Here is a 25,851-nt window from a genome sequence, read left to right on the forward strand (position 1 = left end):
TGAATTATTGGCCATGCCCACAAAATGGCTGCTTGGGATATGTGTTGTCAATGGGTATATTTTCACATATGGGTTTCATTCATCGGGCTGGATTGTGACCTGTATTTAATAAACCAGATTTGGTTAAGAATGAATAATAAAACAATGACAATGTGCATATGTCATCTAGCAATATCCATTATAACCCTTATTAGATAGCGAGCCAACACAGTCTGCTTGGACGTGCATAAAAGGTAGAGTTAATTCAAACTGACATGAAATTGTGAAACGCTTATAATGTATTGCCTTGTACTTATATGATCTGTATATTCAGTGTCATATTGCGACAGAAACACATGGATGTAATTTTATCAAATATTGAAAGTGTTTCCTGTCACTCAACGCTGAGATCATGTAAATATACAAGTCTGGATTAATAAGGTTATGATAAAGATTTTGCTCCTCGTTTCAGATTTTTTCTTTTTTTCCATCATGCACATAATAGATAAAAAAAATATAAATATAAAACATCTTGGCTATTGTAAAAATTGCGATTTTTTTTTTTTTCCACCTATCTTCATGTATTTGGACGCAACACCCACTGATTTTCTGTCTGCAGCTGTCCCATACTGGGTGCAAAAGTTCCATCTTAAACAGTAGTCCCATCTCCGTTCGCACGCCTCCAACAAGCACAGAAGTCTGCATACATATCCAAGGCACTCCCATGAGCAGCATCTGTTGTGTGTCCGCATGGAAGCCACCTAGCTGCCGCACAGAAACACTTGTTTCACGGAACGCCAAGCCCGCTCGAGATCCGATTCGTATGGAGCTCCTTGCCTGCGAACGCTTCATGTGACGCATGCAGAAACCATAGAATATCGCCAGATACGACCAATTTTGCACTTGCACCCGGTTTAGAATCAGGACCAGTATGTCCATACCTCCAACATTGGAGATGAACAGATCGGGAAAGGGGCTTTGTCTGGGGCTGCTGAGCAGTCCTGGCAGTCCCCTTACGCACGCGCTGGCAAAAGGGGCATGGCCTAGTCTCAAAAGGGGCTATGCCTTGTGGCACGCCGCCGTCTTTCAGTATCCCGGCGAGTAGAGCGCCGGGAGGCAGATATGCTCGGCCAGGGTTTGATGCTGGACCGACCCATCTGGCCATCAACCCTTCTGGCATTTGCCAGAAGTGCCAAATGGGCATGCCGGCCCTGCCCTCAGGTGGGTGTGGTCTGTCTTACAGAGCAGCAGTGAATGGGGGCATATTTCCCCAACTGCCTGGTGATCGGGATAATGTAGTACCAATCATGATGGTGGGACAGAGCCCTCATATCGGGACTGTGCTGCTGAAATCAGGATGGTTTGTAGGTACGCATTATGTCTTCCGCGACTGTTGTGTCATCAACCAGTGTTACAGCATGAAAAGCTTAATTAGTTACATATTGCTAGCTATTATTTATTATATGCACTTTGGCTGTCTCATGTTTCCAGAAGTAGCTGCTGTCTGTTGAAATGTTTGCACAACAGTTGGATGTGAGACTTGGGGGGTAAATGTACTAAATTGCAGCTTTCCAAAGATGACGATTAGCTGCATTTTTGCCCGCAGATTTTAAAACGGCGATGCTATGAAGTTTCAAAACACACCTGATTTCGCACTTCGTAGCATTGCTGTTTAAAACTCTGGGGGCACCAGAGACTGATAATCGCCTGTTTAATAAACAGACCCCAAGGAGTCCATGTTGCACAATAGACGGCAGATATTCGGAAAAGCATGAAATGTGTATTTAACGGTGAAACGTTTCTGCAGAGAAAATGTAGTCATCATTAATCCATCATTACTGAGTGTGTAACGTGTACAAAGGCGTGATGACTGCTTTTCTTGTTCTTCCACCGACTCTGTGTATAAAGAAAGATCAAAATGCCGCAATGGAAAATTCACACAGAACAGTTCTCGATGTGCGTACATCCAAATAATGCATTTATGCTTCCCGCAGTTTTTCTGCTTTTTAAGATTTATATAATGCAAAAAAAAACCCCGGTATTCCTCAAGTGCTGCAGCTATCCGCTCGGGAGTTGCTGTCATTCCAATCTGTGGTCTCTCTGAAGCCTTGAGTTTTAGTACATTTTGGGCATTTAGAAACGCTTGTCAAGCCAATCGTTTGACATCTGGAAGGAGATAGCTAGTGACTGTATATTATTTTGCTGCAAGTGGTGGCTACTAGCGTATGAATCAACTGAGAAAGTGTCTCTTTAGGAGTTACAAAGGTTGGAGCTTAGGGAATTGTTCACATCGCTCCATAGAGGCCTATCCTATCCAAGTCGTGTAATGGATATCCGGCAAGGACCAGTGATGCGCGTGTTAGCTGGGTCCTTGCCAACCCCGACTATCTACTGGACATGCCCGACAACCTGACGACGATCATCAGGTTTGGCATGTTCAGAGATAGGAGGTCGGACTCATGCACTGAATGACGTTCAGTGCGGGCACCGCACCTCGGCGACCTGAAGGTCTGAACACTAGTCGTTCAGTCTTTCAGGTCGCCTAGTGGATAGGCCCCTTCAGTATGTTTGTCAGTATAATGAGGGATGAATATAAATGACTTTATACAAAAAAAAAAGTGAGCGATCCTTTGCAACATTGTGGCTAGTCCAGACTACTTACAGCTGATTATCCCAATCTATCGGTGAGAATTTTAATGATGTAGCGCTGGGCTTGAAAGAAGGCCCCAAGGGTACAGTATGAGACATAAAATATTCTAGTTTGGATGTTGCTTGGGCATATATTAAGGATAAATTGGAAATGGACTTACTGCATGGCATACTGAGGCTAGACGAGAACGAACACATCTGTACTAAGCACAGGCACAAAGAATCATAATATTTGGGATATTGATTCCACTTTCATTTTCGGTTTCTTAGTAACTAATTCCACATATATCGTCCGAAGCTTGTGCATATTGTTTCTTCGTCGCTATTCGGTAATGTGATGGGGGTATACTTGAAGTTCGCTGTACCCAAATTTGACTGCTACAAATGTTGCCACATCTTAAATTCAACGAAAGTCTTGTCTTGGAATTAAGGCTTGCCAACGCGTAGCAATTATTTTGGAATAATGTCATAATATCCTTTATTGAAGCTAAGATACACAATAAATATGTTAGAGTCGGGACGAGATCATCTCTTAAAAGTATGTAACAATTGCCATTTATTCCATCCCGTGCCAAGGGGGGTATTTAAATTTTGAGCCATTTAGATGTTCCCAAATCCGCATAGTGACAGTTGACTTAGGGCCTCGTTCAGTACGGATCGCAACTGCGATTACGCACACAGTCTCACTGCGAAGATATGCTAATCCTCTGCGATCACTATGCCATCAACTTAAGGACGCCCTTATTACCTTACACACATCCGTAATACTTAGCAAGCCTGTGAAACCATCGGTAACATCGAGTACTATCGCAGCCTCACGCACACCTGCACAAGCTCTGACCGTACTCAGGAATTGCTAACCTCATCGCACGCAGTACACAAGCTGGGTGTGGCGTCGCAGCGGCTAATTTATGCACGCCCCTGCAACGGCGTTCAAATGCACTAGCACGCCTGCATTTCGGCACCCTACTGCCTTTCACCACCCCCAAACGTTTCTTCCTGTCAATCACTCTGCAATGGGTCTGCGTAGATCGCAGTCCCTATTGCAGTGGAGGTTTCGCGCACTGCGCTGCATGCACAGAACGCAACAATCGGCTGATTGCGTGCGTTTTAGCAGTTGCGATCCTTGCTGTATCAGGCCCTAAGTAAGAGGTAGACATATAGGTACCGGCAGCCCTGTATTTGGGGAAGGGGAGGTGGGGAAAGCTCTCAGGCTAGAGAGAGAGACTGTAATAAATATATCAAGGTGATTTCTAATCGGATATATAGAGTATGTGGATATATGCTTTGTATTAGGCACACAGAGGGGGTCATTCAGACCCGGTCGTTAGTGCCGATGCGCTCGGACCGGGTCGATGGCCCCCCACAGAGCATGCGCACGACGGCGTGCGCATGCGTGAGACCCGCTACGACCGACAGCGCCGGTCGTAGCGGGTCTCGATCCAAAGGGGGCGAGCTGTCGATGTTGATTGACAGCTCACCCCGTTTGGAAGGCGGGCCGGGGGGGTGGCAGCCCAAACGGAGGCGTTCCCATGGGAACGACTACCGTTTGGGGGAGGCACCCCTGACATCACTAGTGATGTCAGTGGAGATCTTCCGGCTCAGACAGAGCCGAAAGCTCTCCGGGGCTTACGACAAGTGACACCCTACCCTAGGGTCTCGTCGTAAGCCCCGATGGTCGCGATGGTTAACCCACAGCCTAACGACTGCAACAGAGGCGGGCGGTCAGGATGCAAGTGGCCACCCAGTTTCTGAGCGACCGCTTGCATCCTCCGACCGCCTCTGAATGAGGCCCAGAGTCTCCTGAGTTATCCCGTGGCGGTATAACTCACTATGCGCATCCCCACGAGTAGAGAGGAAGAGTCAGGATGATGGTGGCTCTATGTCAGCAAGGGAAGTGAGAACGCACGCGTCACAAATCCACATGCCCCTCAGAGAGCTGGTGCTAGGGTGTGTGACGGTTTCATGCATCAAATTATGGGGACACTGAAAATAAAAAATTAAATCTGAGATTGCGGCTTATACGGATCAGAATTGCAGACCTTCTGCTTTTTGTTTCTCTTTCTCTTTGTAGCGCCTCATCAATATTAATCACAAGCGCTCAGGTCATCTAAGGATTGTTTTGATCTATTTGGAGATTGAAGCTGCGTTCGTGCTGGGCTGATAAACACAGCGCCTTTTATGTAGGGCACGTATTAAGAATGCAAGAGCCAGTCTTGTCTTATTTCATCCTCACATGTAGGTTTAAAAAACGCGATCCTAAGGATTAGACTTTGTTACTTTTATCTAGATACCAGATTTATCAATGGTTTTGTTCGGACAGAGGTGCAGTACAAAGAGGCATGGTAGCAGAAATGTGAGGGGCGTTCCTGGATGGTGACTGGGAGCGTGACAGTCGGCTAAACAGACGCACGGAGAAGTTTCGTCTTATGGGCACGTCGCTGATAGTGGTATAGATGCAGAATCGTTCACGTAATTTGCACCTCCAACCTGTCCAGATCTGAAGGCTGAGATGTATGGAATGCCTTACCACGCACAATAAGACTTACCTCTAGTCTTCAATCCTTCAAGCGTTCCCTGAAAACTCACCTCTTCAGACAAGCTTATCAGATTCCAGAACTGACCACATAACCTTCATAGCTACCAAGTCTTATTACATCCCCTCTCACAGTCCACACATAACCTCACACATTGTCTTTCTTTCACATACTCCTGACGTTTGGCCGACATTCCTGTGTGACTGGATCATGCAGCACTGCATTCTGGCCGGACCAAATTGCAATATATAGCACCTATCCTTGTGTATCAATGCCTATTTCCCTATAGATTGTAAGCGTGCGAGCAGGGTCCTCTTACCTCTATGTCTGTCTGTTATTACCCTGTTTTGTTCTATAAATGTTTCCGATTGTAAAGCGCAATGGAATATGCTGCGCTATATAAGAAACTTAATAATAATTAGAATAATAATGTATCAGCCGTTCACTGCAGAGCAACCGTGTACAGGTGCACCTGGCTATGAGTGGAGAGGAGCTTTATGACCACCTCTCCATTATAAAGTGAAAGTTGGTTAGTAAGGCGTCCCTACACATTACAGCGAGCCGTCATGGCGCCCAATCCTTGCTGCTCTCATCATCTGACATGTTCTACATTTTATTTTTATAAAATGTATATTTTAATTTGGTAATTGCTACTGTTGTGTCCAAATGACTCACACGTTTCTCTTCCCACACTGAGCCTAGCGTGCTGTGTGCACTCGCCTACTCTCACAGGGGGAGATGTATCAAGCAGTGGAGAAGTGGACCAGTGAGAAGTTGCCCATAGCAACCAATCAGCTTGGAGGTAGCACAAATACATTTTATAAAACGATAGGTCATAGCTGATTGGTTGGTATGGGCAACTGCTCCACTCTCTTTTTTTCACTGCTCGATGCTTCTCCCCGACAGCCGTTTTACTGCCGCACATACGATGAGGTCTCCACAATACCGACTTACCTCCCTGAGGCACTTGCAAAAGTAGATGCATCCAAATGTAATTCTGGCCAAGATTGTTCCCAAAGTGATTATGAGATGTTTCCTTTACTCTTTTGAATGGGTGCCCCCAGCCCCTGGGCATTCCATACAATGCTAGACTAGGTGGTGTTATGCCATGTTCTGTAAAGTTTACAATGTTTGACACACAGACACACTTTTACCAAAGTGTTATTTTCTTCAATATTCATTATTCTTTCTGTACCTCATTGCTGTAAACTGCAATAAACAAAAGTTTTTTTTAAAAAAAGGTATACTATTAGCTATGACCTTATGCCTGAAATTACATCTTTAATTCTCAGAAACACTTTGTTGCTGTTATTTAACAGATAATTACTGAATAACTGACCTTGCGTCTTTACCCGTGTAAATAATCAGCGCCATCCAGTTGGTTTGATTCTGTTGAGAAGGAAGGTCAGTCATTCACAGCCCTATCTGTCATATGGTAACAGTGTGTTGTGAGGTGTACACGGACGATTTCAGGACTATTTCAGGATCTGGGAAATGAATCCAGTGACCTGAGGCCCTGATTCATAGATGGACGCTAATGCAATTTTCACGCAGATCAAGCGGTTGTTTGCCATTGCGCATGCATTGCAGTGCCTGTGCGCAAAGGCAGCTCTGCGATCACACTGCGATCACACAGGCCGCCGGAGACCCATCGCAGAGTGATTGAATGGATGTCAGACACTGCTTTTGCATACGCAGCCCTGCGTGTCAGAAGGGCACTCAAGGCTGCGGCAGGTCTGACCTGCCGCAGCCTTGGGTGCTCTTCTGACATGCAAGGGTAAGATGGCCGCCGATGTGCTTTGATGTTACCGATATTTACGCAGGTATGTGTCATCGCACGCAGGTCAAAAGGCAGCAGTGGGCGCCATTATGCTCGGGTGATCTGTGCCAACATTAGCGTATTTTCCGAACATAATAGTAGCTGCAATCGTTCATCTCTGAATCAGTGACTGAGTGCCCAGCCTAACAAGGGAAATACATTTTGAGAGACGGTTCCCTTTAAATGCTCATGAAGCTGGGATACTGTCTCTGCCTATAGACTGCGCATTCTATTCTATAACCTGCCAGGCTGAATTACAAAGAAAATTAACATTTCAGAGATCCCAGGTTTCTGTAATGACTTGTGCATTATTATTACCATTATTATTATTACCAGTTATTTATATAGCGCACACATATTCCGCAGCGCTTTACAGAGAATATTTAGTCAGCGGAGCTTACAATCTATATTCCCTACCACATGCGCACATACACACATACACACACTAGGGGTAATTTTGTTAGGAGCCAATTAACCTACCAGTATATATTTTTGGAGTGTGGGAGGAAACCGGAGTACCCGGGGGAAACACACGCAAGCACAGGGAGAATATACAAACTCCACACAGTTAGGGCCGTAGTGGGTATCGAACCAACGACCTCAGTGCTGTGAGGCAGTAATGCCAACCATTACACTGTCTGTGCTGCATTAGCATCACACTTAGGAGATTTCCATAGTACTCCCGTATGGATGCATTTAAATTGTATTTCAGCATAAAAACTGACATGACCTACATTCTGGTATATTGTACGTTGTCAGGAACTAGCTGCTAATTCCTGCTGCCTGCGGTATCCTGCTTATTAATTGACATCTTAGGGGAATGCGGAATGCTAGTTATTAATGCAGCAATGTGCCGGGACCACTATGCAAGTTTTCTGTTCCTGGAAACCATTACGTAAGCACCGAGTATTACACTAAGACAGGGTGGGCAATTATTTCAGCTGGTGGGGGGGGATTTAGCAAGTTTTAGTAAACTGTCGAGGGCCGCACATAAAAAGTTTTAATTTTGATTCTGAGTTTGGAGCGAAGCAAAAGAGAGCAATTACATTTTTGGCGATACTGGGTGTCCTTCCGCAATCACCTGATCTACTCTTCTGATCATGTGCGGGGACCGGCGCATGCTTCACTGCGTGTGCGTTGGCATGACATTGTAATGCTGCTACGGTCCCCTGCAGTACCTGTGGCACCTCCATCTATCTAGGCTACGTAAGCGTGTAAATGTGTGTTTGTCATTTCTTATTTGACTTGTTCAGTTTGTAGCATGCTCTTCCCTTTTGCTGGCACCCAGCTATGCTGTGTCTCATCATTCTGTACCTCACCACTGTGCTGGTGCTGTCATGACCTCTCTAAGGCCCTAATCTTCCCACTACTCCTCCTGACCGCAGGACAGCTCAGAATTCCTGTAGCCTGCACAAGCTCAGGCAGCTGCCTTGTTCCTGGGAGCATAACTGCAGGATTCTAGGCAACGTAACTAGATGGAAGTCCTAGATTATCTTGCTGGTCATGAGGAGTTCTAGTAGACGGGAGAATGCCATACATGCAGCCATAGCGATTGATGATCTCAAGTAATGATGTCCAAGCAATTGTATAACCATGTCTGCATCAATGTTGCAAGCATAGGCTCGCAGGACTGACATTATGTTAATGCAACAGAGGCTATGGGGTCTATTCAGCAACAGTGTCGATATTGGCCCGAATATGATTGGCCAACATCGATACAACTTTTAAAGTTTTTCTTCCCGCTTTTTCCCACTATTTAGCAAAAATCTGCTCCATCAACATTGAACATTCTTCCTCGCAACCCATAGAGGTGCGCAGGAATATCTGCCTTGCTGGGTTACCATAACTAGCGGTGATGCGAGCAGCTGTACAGTATATGGCGATTGCACTTCAACGCTATTCGAACTGATCCATGTAAATGTATTACAGGTTGAGTCTCCAATATCCAAAATGCTGGGACCAGGGGTATTTTGGATAATGGAATATTCCGTATTTTGGAATATTTGCATTTCATAATGAAATATCTTGGGAATGGGACCCAAATATACACACAGAATGCATTTATGTGTTATATACACCTTATACACAAAGCCTGCAGGTAATTTTATACAATATTTTCAATAATTTTGTGGCTCAAACAAAGTTTGTGTACATACATACAATTAATTTGTTTCATATATTCCCTATACTCAGAGCCTGAAGGTAATTTTATACAATATCTTTAATAATTTGTGCCTTAGACAAAGTTTGTGTACATTGAACCATCAAAAATGAAAGGTTTCATTATCTCAGTCAAGCCAAAAAAAATCCGTATTTCGGTATATTTGGATATGGGAGACTCAACCTGTAATATTAAAGGGCCATCTTGTGATATATTTACAATTACTGTATGTACATTATGTACAATACGTGTTTCCGTTTCCGTGAGTGAACTTGGTGTGCGTCACATTGTATTCACATTCGTTGTGCCGACAAGTACAGATAGTTGTTCCTTTTACTCAAAGAAACTTTTATATACATATTTATTTTTTTCTGAAAACAACCTTTGGTTTAAATTTAGGGACTTTTTTTTTTTTTTACAGTTCTGTAAAATGTATGAAATATTTGTGTCTTAAATAACAATGGAAATGGTATTTTTCACAGATGTCTTTATTTTCTTTATGTGATGTATTAATGTTCATCAGTCTGCCTGTCATCAATATGCAGGAGTCATTTTCTCTCCTCTTAAAACGCAGCCTGTGACTCCCTCAGACGCCTCTGCCTATAATTCCTGCTAGTGTGATAGACCTGACAAGCTGTCGGCCGGATTACTCCCCTCTGTCAGATGTAAATCTCAGACCTCTAAGGGAAGAACAGTAGAATATTCCTGCGCCCATAACAAACTAGGCTGATCTGCCCATAAAATGTAGATGAAGGCAACTTTTGTTTTGGTGCAAACCAGAACATTACAGTAAAGTTTTCCCCATAAACAGACTTAAAAGAGGAAATGCTGCAGTTGTTAGAAGCTCATCTGTAATTGTAGTTAATATGGGCCTCCTTGTACAATGTAGGATATGCTGAGGAGATATGAAAAGCTCAGACTTTAGGAAGCTGATCTGCAATTTCCTGCTTAATGAAAACAAGTATTTTGTGTGCTGGGCGCCTAAGTTACTCTTGTCATTCAGCCTGTGAACGGGTTGTTCATGGGGGATAAACAATAAGTTAAGTATATTTAAAATATGCGTTGTTACTTACAGTACAATACTTGACTGTTCTGGGAGACTCTCCTATTTTGGGGATACGCCACCCGCATCTCTCCCACTTGTGTAATGGATGGAGGGTGTGATTAATAGCCCCACCCCCTCTGCGTTATGCTGCAATTCGCAGCTTTGCAGGAGGTGATGCAGTGATGTCACGATTGCCCCACCCTCCTAGGTAGTTACCTGCATCTCCCCTCCTGGAACGGGTTGGGTATGAAATGCAGACGGCCGGGAAGCCGTCTGACTAATTCCCGACGCCGCATTTAGTCAGATGGCTTCCCTGCCATTGGCATTTTGACTGTATCCCCCTGGGACAATAGACAGGTCATTGTCTCCATGAATGTCAGGGAGACTCCCTGAAATAGTGGTGATCTCCCTGAAGAGTCTAAGGGCCAATATGTGTTTTTGTTTTGTTTTTTTTTCCTGTGGGAGCCAATATGTTTGTGTGTTTTATTCCTGTGGGGCTAATGTGTGTGTGATTTTTTTTTTTTTTAAATAACAAAAGCAGTAATTCGTAATCAGGATGCTAGTAGACCCGGAGCCAACCCTGGCCATGCGCAAGGGACAAGTATGAAGTTTGTATTATTATCTCCTTTCAAAATCTCTCTGGAGGGCAGACTGGTATGGCTGCCAGACACAAGCACAGCCAACCTGCTCAGAATACATGAAAAGGTCTTCAGAGTGGAGGAGGAGAGTTGCCTTTTTATTTAAAACTGCCACCATTCGAGTGATTCAGGATTGTGACTGCTACAGATGTGTCCACATACACCTATCCCCGCTTGCATGCCACAGACGTTTAAACAAAATACGCATAATGTTAATGTAACAAACAATGCACAGGAGCCCCGGGGCTGGTACTGTCGGCAGCTGCTGTGTGCGACTGAGATGCTGACCTGGCTAGCAAGGCAAAAGATGGAGGTCCGATACGAGTGAGTGGCGCAATGTTTCACGCCACATTTGTGCTCAATCTACAACTCCAATTCCTTTGCAACAAAGGCACAAATCCTAGTTCCTAGCACACTAGAAGTGACTCTGTATGCTGCTACAATGCTGAATTTAGAAAAAGTTCAAAAGTTCCGGAGTCATTACCCGTGATGTATGTAGGGATAAAACTCACTTTTGTCTGTGCAGGTGAAATACATTATTGCACGTGTACTTTTTTCCCCCTTGGGGTTTGCTCTGGTCCATGTTTTAGAAATATTTATGTAATGAACCAATATTGAAACTTGAGTTTTTAGTTTTGCGTCCAAGGAGAACATAACAGGAAGAGGCTTGTCAGCAGTGTTACAGGGAGACTCAGGAAGCTGTGAATATATTGTTGTATAATCCTCATTAGTCACCTGCTGTCTTACAAATATGTAGAAATGGAGTTAGGGAATAGTTTCAGGACCGAGCCCCGGGACAGTGCACAGTCATTTGTTTCAGCCCTCCCTGCAACACCAGAACATCCCGGTCTCTGCCAAACCTGTCAGGATATTGCAGCTTAGTAGCACTTGATTGTTAACACTTGAACAATTCCAAAGACTCAATAATGCAATCACTGCCCTTGAACAGCCACAACTGGTGACGTTTCCACATCGCAGTCTATCCTGACAAAGGCCACTCAAAGAAAATGTCCAATCGGTTCTCTTTTTTTTTTTTTTTCTTAGTATCCACCGACTGAAAATACATTTCTCTGTAAAGCCGGGTACACACTAGGCGATATCTTGTCCGATTCGGCGGATCAGACGACAAATCGTCCACATCGGGCAGTGTGTACCCGCTATGTCGCTGACTATGCGTGATCCCGCGTACAGGTCCGACAGGCGATATAGTCAGCAGGGGCCATGCTGCCGAATGCAACATGGCCCCCGCTGTCGTGCCCTCACTCTCGGCATCAGCAAGTGTGTACACACTTGTCGATGCCGGGATCCGCACGACACATCGGCTGGATACACATCGTTAAGTGTGTACCCAGCATAACACTTCAGATTCTATGCTGCATTTGCTCAGTCTGAGATCGGCGACATTTTTTTAATAAAGTAAAACACTAATGCTGGCTAACGCACTGAGCGATAAATCTTTCGTACAGCTAAGGAACGATGTATCACTCAGTGCATCGGCTCTTGTGTGCACACAATATATTTGTGAGCAACGACTTTCACAGATATATTGCTTGGGCCAGGCAGCACAGCAGATGCGATGTATATCATAGATATATTGTGCGTGTGTGTACAGATGATCGACCCGTATGCTGGCCACATGAACCAGCGACAATGACATCACAACTGGGAAAGCATATTTAAATGCCCACTCAGTTATGATGTCTGGCCAGACATATTGTGCGGCCAATTGTTAAGTGTGTACGCTTGCCATCATCGGCCGGATAGTCACTGGGTCCGCCAGTCTGTGGTGCCGTCGGCCAAGTGTGTACCCCACATAAAATTAGTTGTATTATGGTGTTTGTTGCAGAGCTCTATGCATGGTGCCTATTTATCAAACTTTTTTTCATGAAATTATGTAGAAACTGCAGTTTGTGCATAAATGTATGTTTTCCAGCTACCTCCTTATACCGAATGCAAATTTCACAAAAATATCCCACAGAAGGTTAATTAGTGCTGCAGACCGCACTCCCCGTTATTATAAATTTCTGTGTTTCGTAAGCGGACAAAACCATATACTGTAGATGGCACTTAAGCATAACAGATATTACAAAAGCCGAGTCGCGTGCATTAATGTATTTGTTTCCGTATTCCCTCAGTATTCGCAGTTTTCGGCGAAGTGTGGTCGCGATGTTCGGCTGTGCATATCCCCAGTAAATTACGGTATTGCAGCCCCATTTCCAAACTTCAATGTCCTCATTTCAGTGTTATATTTGTTGTTGTTGTAAGGGAAGCCCTTTACGACTGCATGACAGCACTGCCCTGGGAACTGACTCATAATCCAGGTAATTGAATGCAGCGTGGAGAGATTATGGGATACCTTGATTTAATTAATAGATGCTTCGTGCCGGAGGTTATTTGGCTGTGGGTCTGGATGTGTATCCCGGCTCTCCTCTGGCGTATCCTGTGTCACGCTGCCTGCAAGCAGCAAAGAGTTGGGCAGAACACTGCGTGACCCTGTAAAGTGCCTGAGATCATTTGTGTACGCCCAGGAAATACGATGACTTCGTGGCTGTAATGTCAGGATCTGCATAATAACAGCCCTAATATTTGGATCTCAATTAGTAAGTGACAGTTTTCAGGAGGGAGGAACGGAAATGGTGCCTGGCGAATGGACATGGGTTGATTGCTTAATTGTTTGATTTGAGAGGGTGTGTGAAATCCGCTTGATATACTGAAAGATTATTGTTATTAACATTTATTTACATAGCACCGACATACTCCTCAGAGCTTTTACAATTGGGAACAAACACAGTAATAAAAGGAGGATGGGTAATAACAGGCATACAGAGAGGTAAGATCATTCTGCTCGCAAGCTTACAATCTATGGGACAGTCGGGTGGAAATAGTATTGAAGTTTTAAAATTCCTGCTTAGGCGCGGTGGGTTTTGCAAACTGTAGTTTGGTTAATTTTTCCCCTTGGAGCTAAATGAGGGTAAGACCGTGCATGCCCGGCAACAGTTTTAGTATATTCAAATAGAAAAACTTTAGCAGGGCATGCTGAGATGTGTAGTTCTACAGCTTGGGGGTCTTTTATTGCCCACCCCTAGGTTGTCATACTTGCCTCCGAGGTTTCCAGGTGGTCTAAATCCGCGTATCCACTAGCCGATAAAATGAACGATAACGATATTGTTCATTATACCGGGCAGTGGATATGCAGTCAACGACCAGCAATGCGCGCTCCCGCTGGTCGTTGACGACGTCGCTCATCGCCCGTATCTGCTGGGCAACCTGTCGATATTGTTCGATATTGTATTCGGGGATGAGGGAGTGTGACATCAATGAACGATATATCGGTGTGTGTGTGTATGTATGTATATATATATATATATAATTTTTTTTTTTTTATATATATATATATTCAGTGTGGGTGCTCAATGTCGAAAATTACATTGAACACACCACTGCCGGGTGACAGACTACACGATATCACTCATGGAGCGAATCATGTACTGGATATGTGCCTTAAGTGAGGGGGGCCTGGCAATATGATTGGCATCATCAAGGCCATTTCTCCAGGGCATAATGTCCATGCGATTTGCAGTGAGGTGGGTGGAGACTGTGAGAACGCCACGAAATTCGGAAGTCTCCCAGTGATTCCAGGAGTGTAGGCAAGCATGGGCGTATACGGTGGAAGGGGGGCCCCCGCTTAGCACACCCTGCACGTTGGACCGACAACTGTGGCTGCCCTCCCCGCCCCCAAATCTCTTTATTTGTCCGGCGGTACCACCTATCTGGTGATATACTTGAAAAAGGTGGAGTAGCAAAGACCCAGGCGCTGTCGCAGACTCTTTGCTCTCTTCTGTGCATGCGCCATCGGAATATATCACCGGAACAATGGCTGTCATAAGTGCAACATAATTGCTAGCTAGAATCTGGTTGGTCGCTTTGCTAATACCTAAAATTTTCCTTCATAGACGCTTTAGTGTTGCCTTCTTTTTGGCCCCTCACCTCATCCATCTATACATAAATTCCTACCAATATAACTTGTATTTCGGAGGCTCTGAGTAACTAATACAGCAGGTGAACATTAAAATATCATTGTGTAATAAGGTAAGGGGGTGTACATTGTAGGGTACAGTTGTGGGCTTTGTAAGATACGAATTGCTGGCTCTAGTGCGGAATGTCTGAAGCCGATCTGTAAAATCGCACTGTACAGTGTAAAAACCGTTACTGAGACTTGTGCAAGTCCCTGCTCTCTGGATAGGATCAGCGGGTATGTGCGATACTGGGACCCAGGGGTTAATCATCTCCGCTGTACAGGAATTTCTCAGTCTGATCTGCCTAGGACTTGTCAGAATGCTATTTCATTTGGCTTTCTATGTAGGTCATGTCAGAGGGAATAATGGACCATTTCCTCGCACAGAATAGACCATGGGAATGGAACCGGACTTGATACATAACAGAAAGGGAAGCCTGTGTTTTGTGTTCATAAAGAGTTGTTGTTTTTAGGATAAAGAATGTCTTCATTTGTATATTTCATTCACTGCCCAATTTACATGAAGAGAGGCAGAAGCTGGACCCCGGAGACCTTAACGCCTTTGTGACCGTCGTACTTATGTATGTATATATTATGCGGGGGCTGCGTTATCCCCCCCCCCCTCTTTCTGGCACTTGTCCCATTTTATTTCCATCAGAATTTATTTATTCAGGAACTCTTGCTGCCAATCATCGTGAAACACTCTGTAATGTCAAATTAAAATTATTATTATTAGTTTTTGACATAAATATTCACCCGCTTGTTTTAGTACGTGGTAGGAAGCACGTCCAGCTGTAATTACAGCTGAGCGTCTGTTTGGATAAGTCTCCGCGAGCTCTGTGCATCTGGACACTACATTCTTCTTTGCGATATTAATCGTCAGGTTTGGTGGGGACACTTGGTGAAGAGTAGTTTGCAAACCGTACTACAACTTTACATCAGGACTGCTGCCTGGGCATTAACTTATTTTTATTATTTTAATTACTTAAGCCAGAGGTTCTCAAATGTGGACAACAAGGCATCCCAACAGTCCAGGTTTTAGAGCAGGGATGAGCTGTATAAGGCCCGCGGAGTCATTTGGTCTTGCCCTCTGAGCTTTTTTCTGCTAGCCTCATGTACCCTGCAGCCAGAATCTATTCAGCAGTGCCTCTTGGAGCGTCCTCAGGACGCTTCAGATGGTCAAACCGCTGCCCTTACAGCTCCCCAGAGCATCCTCAGGATGATCCGGGCATTGCTATAATCACCAGCGATTGTGGCCCCGCCCCATGTGACGTCACACGAAGGGGGCGTGGCCTACACCAGGCCTGCGAATAATGTTATATATATCAAAATGGCCCTCGGCAGAAAAAAGGGTTCCCCACCCCTGTTTTAGAGAGATCTATGGTTGAGCACAGGTGGTTAAATCAAATTGACTGAGGTACAAATTAAGTCACCTTTGTTCAAGCATAGATATCTCTAAAACCTGGACTGTTGGAGTGCTTTGAGGACTGAGTTTGGGAATTTGACTTAAGCCCTACTAATTTGGCTTGTGCTAGATGCTTAGGGCCTGATTCAGAGCCGGACACTCTGACCAGAGCGCTCGCTCTGAATCAGGGCCCTCCTCCATGAAAATGGAGCGGCCTCCTGGCCGCTCGCATAGCTGTGGGTGACCACCCACAGCATATGAGAGCGGCCAAAAAGATGGTCGCGATGGTCTTGACCATCGCGACCATCGGACTTGCGATGGAGACCCTGCGGTAGGTTCTCCCTGCCACAAGCCCTGGAGTGATTTTGGCTCTATCAGAGCCAAAATCACTCCCACTGACATCACTAGTGATGTCAGTGGGGTCGGCTTCAGACGGTAGGTGTTCCCATGGGAACGCCTCCGTCTGGCCGCCACGCCCACCAACGGGGGCGTGCTGTCAATCAACATCGACAGCACGCCCCCTTTGGTGCAAGACCCGGAGCGATGGAGAGCCCGTCGCTCCCCGGGTCTCGCGCATGCGCACGATGGAGCTCCCTCCGTCGTGCGCATGCGCAGTGGGGAACATCGACCCGCTTGCGAGCGTACTGCCGCTCGCGAGCGGGTCTGAATGACCCCCTTAGTTCGTTATCCTGCTGAAATACAATGTTCTTCCAAGTATTAAGTGTCTTGCAGAAGGCAGCAGGTTTTCCGCCATAATTTGTTTAGATCTTGTTGCAAGAGTTTTGCGGTTTTATTTTTAATTGAGTATTTTGGCCGTGATGCATCTCCGCAGCCTTATGCACCCAATCACAGTAGAGATAGCGCCTAAATGTTCATTAATCATCTTATCACACCGTAGAGTCTTCCTCCACCCTGTATGAGGGTCTCCTATGTTCACTATAACAAACGGTAGGTGGCTTTTTTTTTTTTTTTTTTTAGCGCAAATCAATTAAATTTAATGTAGGGAAGTTGCAGGCAATGTGCCATTGGGACGGCTTGTGAACGCCAACCACAGCACCCTACATTGTGTATTTTATCTCGTACCCCTTTGGCACATGAAAAGGTCTCAGTGTTTAGACTACCGTATCTATATCGCCCATACCTCGCGCCGGAACATGCGATTTTACATCAAATTTATTTTAATTGCCCCAGTCAAGCAAGTTTTCGTCAACTAAATTTTTTTTCTTATTCCCCCCCCTTCCTCAAAGTGACAACGCCAAATTTGCCAAGGTTTGTTTTGGGGGGTCCTGTATAATTTGTCAACATTCATCATGTAGACATGGCCATAATGACGACCCTGATGACATGTCGGCAATCAGCGTTGCGACTGTTTCGGTGGTAAGTACACTAAACATAAGATTAACCCGGCGGATGAGGCTCATGAACCAGCGGTTGCGGCTTTAGTTGTCGATACTGTGATCATGTCGGCTTTTTGCAGAAGTCGACATGTTTCAACCAAGTTGATAGCATAATTGTCGACATTATGACCGTCAACCTGTTGATCGCATCCCCACTTTGTGGCTTCAATATGTGGGCGAGATGTACTAAGCATCGCATCCGCGATTAGGTATATCCCGCCACTTATCGGGTAAATACAGACGTTAATTAGGCCGGTATGTACTTATTAAAATCGCAAAGGACAGCGCTCCCGATAAGAGCTGTCCTAAGTGATAGATGCTAGAGGGACTCCCAGGTTTGTTACCCAGAAGTCTATCTGCACATGTGCAGAATGGTGTGCGCCACCGTGGGGGACATTGGGAGGGATCCCATTGTATCTTTTTCAGAATAAACCCGATAAACCCATAGGCTTCTATTGGGTAACGCTATCTAATGATGTATCGCATTCCGGAGCTCGGTAAATATGAGAAATGCAGTCAAACACCTTTAAAACGACATTTTCAGGGGTTTGACCGCAGTTTTTCCCTTAGTACATCCCACCCTAAGTGCCCTTCTCGCAGTAATGCTTCATTTTGAAAGGTCGGTTACTGTAGATTAATTCACTGTTTTGGTAATATTATTATGATGGACTCGGGCTCATGCGGATACTAAAAGACTTTGATATCTTAAATAACCCTTTTTTTATGCAGAAAAATGTTTTGTGACATCAGCAAAAACTCTTTTATGTTACCCAATTTATTATGTGGCCTCTGAAGAGACAATTGGACTAGGGTTTATTTAGTTGTATGGTTAGCAAAAGTCCTCTCTCCCAATATACAAACATGCAAATTCAGGACTGAAATAAAGCCTGGGGCTTAGTTCTCAGTGAACGAGCGGATTAGATCAGGGGAAAGAAAGATTGTCTTGAAAGGCGAAGTTAACTTCAGGGCAGGATCTAAGCCACAATCATTAACAGGCATTGTCCGTCTTATGTGCTTGTTAACTATTTTTATTTATGTCCTATATTTACTTTTTATTACTATGTAAAGTACCCATGCTCCATGCCAGCCACATTTTATTATTTAAGCGTAACGCGAAACATCGTGCCTAGTGCTGACTTTTCCGGCCTCTCCTCTGAGATGTGCGCAGATCAGCTTGGTGAAGTCACCTGGTTGTATGGTTTATCTTTCTATGTCCTGCCTTTTAATGCTCCGTTTGTGTACTTCCTAAGCCTCTATGTGCTACACCTGTCCCGAGCAGCGTGGCCCTATGTGGCTAGGGGTATCCAGGAAGTGGGAACACATACTAATTACATCATTCACTTCAAGTGAGACTGGACAGGAAAATAACAAATTATATATCATTATGCTGTCATGGAACAGTGGTTCCCAGCCTTGTACTTTTATTTCTTGCAATATTATTTTATAACACAGATGTATCGGTGCGGTACTTCCAGACCTCACTTTTGCATTAAGTTTAAATAGTCTACATTACTGTTCATGTAAATTAACCACGTTTACTTTTGTTGAAATTAAAAAATGTCACTATTAGTTTGTTTATCCTATTTGCAGAATGGATAGATCTGTGGTCACACACAGTGCTACATTACACAGATCATTGTTGCCCACCTGGCCATTGGCCAACTCAAACGTCATAGGGGGATGCTTTGGCCTACAAGATTTTCCAGTGGTTGCACAACACTAAGGGGTCTATTTACTAAGCAGTGTTAGGAGACAGAGTGAAAAGTGATAAGGTGCCAGCCAATCAGCTCCCAACTGTCATTTTTCAAAAACAGCCTGTGAGATGGCAGTTAGGAGCTGACTGGCTGGCACCTTATCACTTTTCACTCTGGGCCTGATTCAGAGCCGAACGCTCTGACCAGAGCGCTCGCTCTGAATCAGGGCCATCCTCCATGAAAATGGAGCGTCCTCCTGGACGCTCGCATAGCTGTGGGTGACCACCCACAGCTTATGCGAACGTCCATGATGATGGTCGCGATGGTCAGTAGGGTCTCGCTGCCGCAAGCCCTGGAGTGATTTTGGCTCTATCAGAATCAAAATCACTCCCACTGACATCACTAGTGATGTCAGTGGGGCCGGCTTCAGACTGTAGGCGTTCCCATCAACATCGACAACACGCCCCCTTTGGTGCGAGACCCGGAGCGAAGGAGAGCCCGTCGCTATCCGGGTCTCGCGCATGCGCGCGACGGAGCTCCCTCCGTCGTGCGCATGCGCAGTGGGGCAACATCGACCTCGGTCTGAATGACCCCCTCTGTCTCCTAACACTGCTTAGTAAATAGACCCCTAGGCCCGTTCTGCGCAACCACAGGGGTTACTAGATGACGTTTGCAGCACTTGTTGTCTTGTTGATATTGAGAGAATAAAACTAATTTTGCCCATTTTTTTTAATTTTTCCTAGTTACCTGACCGAACAGTGCTGGAATGGCGGATTCATCTACCTGATCATGTTACGCCGCATTAAACGCAAAGCTCCTCTTCCTCCTTCCAATGGCGGCCAAAACAACACCTGTCAACACAAGGCAACCACCTCTACCTCACAGCCAAGCGTTAAAGCGGCACAAAATGGAAAGAGAACCAGGAAATTTGGCGTCATCTCAAGGACCCTGGCCAAAGACAGCAAGGAGAGTGACGGCAGGCAGGAGGGCGCCCATGAGAATGGGCATTGTGCTCCTATGGAGCTTGATGGAGGCCACTCTAGTGAGGAGGCTGCTGGATTTGATGGTTACGCAAGGCAGGACTCTCACAGCAGCTACGATGAGGAGAAGTGCGATTACCATGTGCCAAAGGCTGCCAGGACGGCGTCTAAATCAAGTGACTGCTCCGACCAGGTAAATATGATCCTCGCATAATGATAAATGTTGGTGGCGCTGGCCCCCCCATCCCGTGATATCCTGCAGCAATATCAGGCTACAGGTCTCAAAATAATCCCCACACCTTTTAATAAACTATGCAATCATTATCTCAGACATGTTGGAAATGTGGCCCTGCCTGTGTGGCCTTCTTCCAACAGGCCACAATATATTATGAAAACAATTGTCGCAGTTCCTCATAAGGGAACCTATCAAAATGCATGCCTAACATCACATGGCTGAAAAGGGAACCAGCTCCAATACTGTCACACCGCTGCCCTTACAGCTCCCCGGAGGATCCTCAGGATGCATTGCTGTAACCACCGCCGATTGTGGCCCCGACCCCGTGTGATGTCACATGAAGGGGGCGTGACCTGAACCGGGCCCACAAATAATGTTATATATATATCAAAATGGCCCTCGGTGGAAAAAAGGTTCCCCACCCCTGATCTACATTGCCGTCCCAAAATGTGTCTCCGTAGTTTGTTAATAGCAGCTTTAATCCTAGTATAATAATAATAATTAGGTATCGCACCCTTAATATATTTCTGTTTGCATTCGGTTAGAAATTTACAACTGGTAATTAATAAATTGAATTCAGATCCCTAACTGGACTACAGTCAGGTTCATAAATATTTAGATTAGCACATGTGTATTTAACTAGTATGTTCCAAATATCCAGACACGTCTGCACACATCTGATATAAACACAAGGCAAGGCCGGCTGCCAGCAAACGGATCGATTGTTTGAACTTACACCCAACCAAAACAATCACAGAGCCCCAGTGTTTGCTTTACAGTCTTTGGAATGACACATGAATTGTTTGGCCATTCCAGGTAATGCAGGGCTCCAGAATGCTGTCAGTTGCTTAAACCAGGGCTTGTAAGTCCATGGACATTTGGTTTGACCTATCCTTTCAAATTTGGTATCCGACCGTTATCCTATCTTCGCACACTTCGTATTCAACTTGAGCCGAGCCACGATACTTTTTCGCGTCCCAGACTTTTCGCCTACTTCGCCTGTTTTGTAGGCGGAAAAGAATCGTACGCGTGCCGGCTTTACCCCGTATTCCATTTGAAAGTACGTGAAAACGGGACCCGGCGAAACTTGAACAGGTGGAAAGTACTGTCAGATTTGGGGATATCAGCCTGACACCCCCCAAAAGATGCTCTGACATGGGGGTTCCCTATGGTGCTCTCCGATTTGGCTTACTGAAGGTATTTGGTGTTTTTAAACGGGCTCAATAGCTGCTAAATTGCGTTTTTCTATACGTGGTGCAGAATAGTATTCAGGAGTATTTTTTCAAGAAAATAACTTATCCCAGCAAATTTGGGGTACTTGTAAATGGGGGTCAGCATATTAAAAGTTGCTAGAGTGAAGTTGAAAAAAATCCTGAAAAATCCACCTGCCGCAAGCACCGGCAATCAAATAAAAAACTTGGGGCATACATGGGAACCCCCCAGAGTCAAGTTTTTAACTTTGTCCCCCAAACATTTTTTTTTTCGCCCCCAAAACGAAAGTGATTTTTTTGGGGTGTCCTTAAGTGTTTTTTTTTAAATGTTTTGACACAGTTTACCTTTGGGGGACTGTCTGTAGGCTGCAGGGGGGTTCCTGCAACGTTGCACCCCAAAACCCCAATTCTGCTCTTTTTTCTGCCTGCTATTCGTAGGCGAAACTTTTTCGCCTAGTACATTGCATTGACTTTCCGCCTAGGTGGAAAGTCTTTCAAATTGAATACGGAGTAAAAGCAAAACAGGTGAAAATGGCGTCATCGGCGAAAAAGTCTCGCGGATCCGGACTTTCCGCCTCAAATTGAATATGGGCCTTAGCGTGTTCTACCCTACTATTATTTACTATGGGCAAAAATGTTCTAACCTATTCCATGAAATATTGCTATTATCCTCTAACACCAACAAAGCGACTTTGCAAAGGTTATTTAGTTATTGACGTATGACAATTTATACTGCACATTAAATAGAGCACCCAGAAGAACCAGGCAGAAACATGACAGGTACATGTAAACTCCATACAGATGGTGCTGTAAGGAAGCCAGGCTAAACACTGTGCTGCCCCATATGCCGCCTCCTGCATTTTCCTGCACACGTTTGTATGTTGGTTACGCAAAATGTGGCTTCCGAGGTTCCCAGTACCACAGCAGGCGGCTGTATGCATTTACTATCTTCTGTCCAGCTCTGGTCATTGATTCAGTTGTTGGTTCTCTTTGATGCACACATGATCACTGAGTGCTGCCTCCTATATTCACTGTGAGGAGCACTGATGGGTAATGAGGACAGAAGCACCTCTTACAGTCACTGAGAGGGGCACTGCTTCATAAGGTAATGAGGCAAGAAGTGGTGCACAAGATCACTGAGCACCTCTTACAGTCACTGAGAGGGGCACTGCTTCATAAGGTAAGAGGCAAGAAGTGGTGCACATGATCACTGAGCACCTCTTACAGTCACTGAGAGGGGCACTGCTTCATAAGGTAATGAGGCAAGAAGTGGTGGCACATGATCACTGAGCACCTCTTTCAGACGCTGAGAGGGGCACTGCTTCATAAGGTAATGAGGAAAGAAGTGGTGGCACATGATCACTGAGCACCTTTTTCAGTCGCTGGGAGGGGCACTGCTTCATAAGGTAATGAGGAAAAAAGTGGTGGCACATGATCACTGAGCACCTCTTTCAGACGCTGAGAGGGGCACTGCTTCATAAGGTAATGATGAAAGAAGTGGTGGCACATGATCACTGAGCACCTCTTTCAGACGCTGAGAGGGGCACTGCTTCATCAGGTAATGAGGCAAGAAGTGGTGGTACATGATCACTGAGCACCTCTTTCAGTCGCTGAGAGAGGCACTGCTACACAGGTAATAAGGAAATAAGTGGTGCACATGATCACTGAGCTCTTCTTACAGTCACTATGAGGAGCACTGCTTCCCAAGGTAGTGAGGCAATGAGTGGTGCCCATGATCACTGAGCACCTCTTACGGTCACTGTGAGGAGCACTTTCTACAAGTTAATGTGAGCGCCTCCTACGGTCAATGTATAGAGCACTGCTACACACACAGTCATAGCAGTTTATTTAGTAGGTTCCGCTGTAACTGAGCCATCAGTTTATCTTCGAGATTGCGGCTTAATTTAAAAAGGCAATCTGTTTAAAAGGCTGGTTCAGCCTTATATCTGATTGCTTCTTTAAATTTAGCCGGAATCTCGCAGTAAAACAGATGGTTCTGTGACATCGGGACCTACTACATAACCCCCTTAGTCTAGATACTTATGAAAGCCTAAAGCAAATAAATACAATAAAATGCTCCCTGAGAGTGTCAGTAGAGAGCATGCATGCTGTACACCAGCTCTCCCAGCTCACTAGACCAGCGAGTAGCACTGACATGTTGAAGGGGGGCTGGCGGTGGAGAGACGGAGCCTAACCAGACACTGGGCATACTTCTGGCAGATGTTCTACTGGGCATATCTGAAGAGGAAAAGGAAATATTTTATGTATTATGTATCTTCCCTAATGGTAATAGGTCCTCTTTAAATAATAATATGCGTCCCGGCAATGCTAGTCCCTCCACTGCGAAGCCCCCCCATTCGGTAAGTAAGAGCGCCCCTGTTTGGGCTCTCAGTGGTGTGGGTGCCAGCAGCTGAGTGTTACGCCTTTGGCTGCAGGAATCCTGGTGTAGCCACTGGGTGCATTATACGGATGCTTTACAATATAGTACAGTACTGTGCAGCCACCAGTTAATCAGTTGGTAGTTGCTGCCATGCATTAATTAGAAATTCATGGCATTCTTTCTCTAGTCTTTGTAATATAAGACTGATACATTTATTTGTGTGAGAAGTTTCAGGACTTTGCTGGAATGCAGATACAGAAAGGGCTGTGTTATGCGGCTATTGCTGCGGCCATACTCTACATTCCTGAAGGGCTTGGCAATCCTATAACCCATTCAGGGACAGTAGGTCGGCTTTCTTTGTGTGGGGTACAGGGTACCGGTAACAGCCAGGCATCATAGTATTATACTACACTCCCCTTGGTAAGGAGAAACAGTGGCGTGATTAAATAATGTTCATTAGCATTAAGTGACATTAAGGATGACGTGTGCGATAAAAGGTATTTAGGTCCATATTCAATTAGAGGCGAAAAGCCTTTTTCGCCTTTTTTTTTTGCAAAAATTTTGCCTAAAACCTTTTTTGCCTAATTCAATTCAAGGACGATTTCACCTAAGCGGAAACTCGATGCATTGGATTCGCCAAAAAAAGATTCTCCAATCAATAGCAGGTGAAAAGAAATGCAAAATCTTTATTTTGGGGTGCAAACGTGGGGAAACTACTCAGGACCCTTGGGACAGCCCCACAAAAGACAAATCTGCAAAAAAAAACCAAAACCTAATAACACCCCAAAAAAAGACACGTCATTTTTGGGGTGAAAATGTAAAAAGTGGGGAGACGAGCATAAAAACTAGCGAAATAGGCTTCTTGGGGGGTCGCCTGTTTTGCAATTGAATTAGGCGAAAAGCGGGGATGTGCATGGAATGATTTCGCCTCTGAAACAGATGAATGAGGCGAAAAGTCGGACAGGCGAAAATTTTCCGACTTTTCGCCTGTAATTGAATACCCTTTTAGTGTGGATGTGATGAAACCTCCTGTCACTCACAGAGAGTATAATGGGATTACCATGTCCTCTGACTCTTCTGTAAGTGCTGCCCACTGAGACCCATAGAATGAGCTGCAAAAGTGAGAGCACCTGATAAATATGTTCCATTTGGTGAGTCCTGTAACGCCGCTCTGCTGTCCTGTAACGCCGCTCTGCTGTCCTGCAACGCCGCTCTGCTGTCCTGCAACGCCGCTCTGCTGTCCTGCAACGCCGCTCTGCTGTCCTGCAACGCCTCTCTGCTGTCCTGCAACGCCGCTCTGCTGTCCTGTAACGCCGCTCTGCTGTCCTGTAACTCTGCTATACTGTCCTGTATGCAAGGTTGGCATCTCATATAGTGTGGGGGGGGAGATGTAGCAAACCTTGGAGAAAGATTAAGTGGAGAGAGATAAAGTAACAACCAATCAGCTCCTAACTCCTTTTTCTCACACAGCCTGTAATGTGACAGTTAGGAGCTGATTGGTTGGTACTTTCTCTGTCTTTTTTTTAATCTCTCCAAAGTTTGATACACCTCCCCCATAATCTCTGTTAAGCGGCCGATTCTGAGTTGGAAGCAGACGCGGGTCAGCTTTTGCAGCAGTCGTAGCTGCGTCCTATGCTAATGCCGAATTCTATTTTCCCGAAACTGTGTGAACGGCTCAGCATCTCTCAACACAGCCCCTTCCAGCG

At 45.1% G+C, this 25,851-nt stretch overlaps 1 protein-coding gene across 3 annotated transcripts in view; it reads left to right on the plus strand.

Annotated features, from left to right (window-relative positions):
- The window catches only part of PDZD2 (PDZ domain containing 2), a 337,168-nt gene that overhangs the window by 198,564 nt on the left and 112,753 nt on the right, over nt 1–25,851 (plus strand). For all 3 annotated transcript variants that reach the window (XM_088476480.1, XM_088476481.1, XM_088476482.1), the window contains one exon: nt 20,083–20,512. In XM_088476480.1, coding sequence (XP_088332606.1) covers nt 20,083–20,512 — 430 coding nt within the window. The remainder of the gene's footprint in view (nt 1–20,082; nt 20,513–25,851) is intronic.

Source organism: Taudactylus pleione, unplaced genomic scaffold, assembly GCF_031769625.1.
Source record: "Taudactylus pleione unplaced genomic scaffold, aTauple2 ptg000189l, whole genome shotgun sequence".
NCBI classification, from domain to species: domain Eukaryota; kingdom Metazoa; phylum Chordata; class Amphibia; order Anura; family Myobatrachidae; genus Taudactylus; species Taudactylus pleione.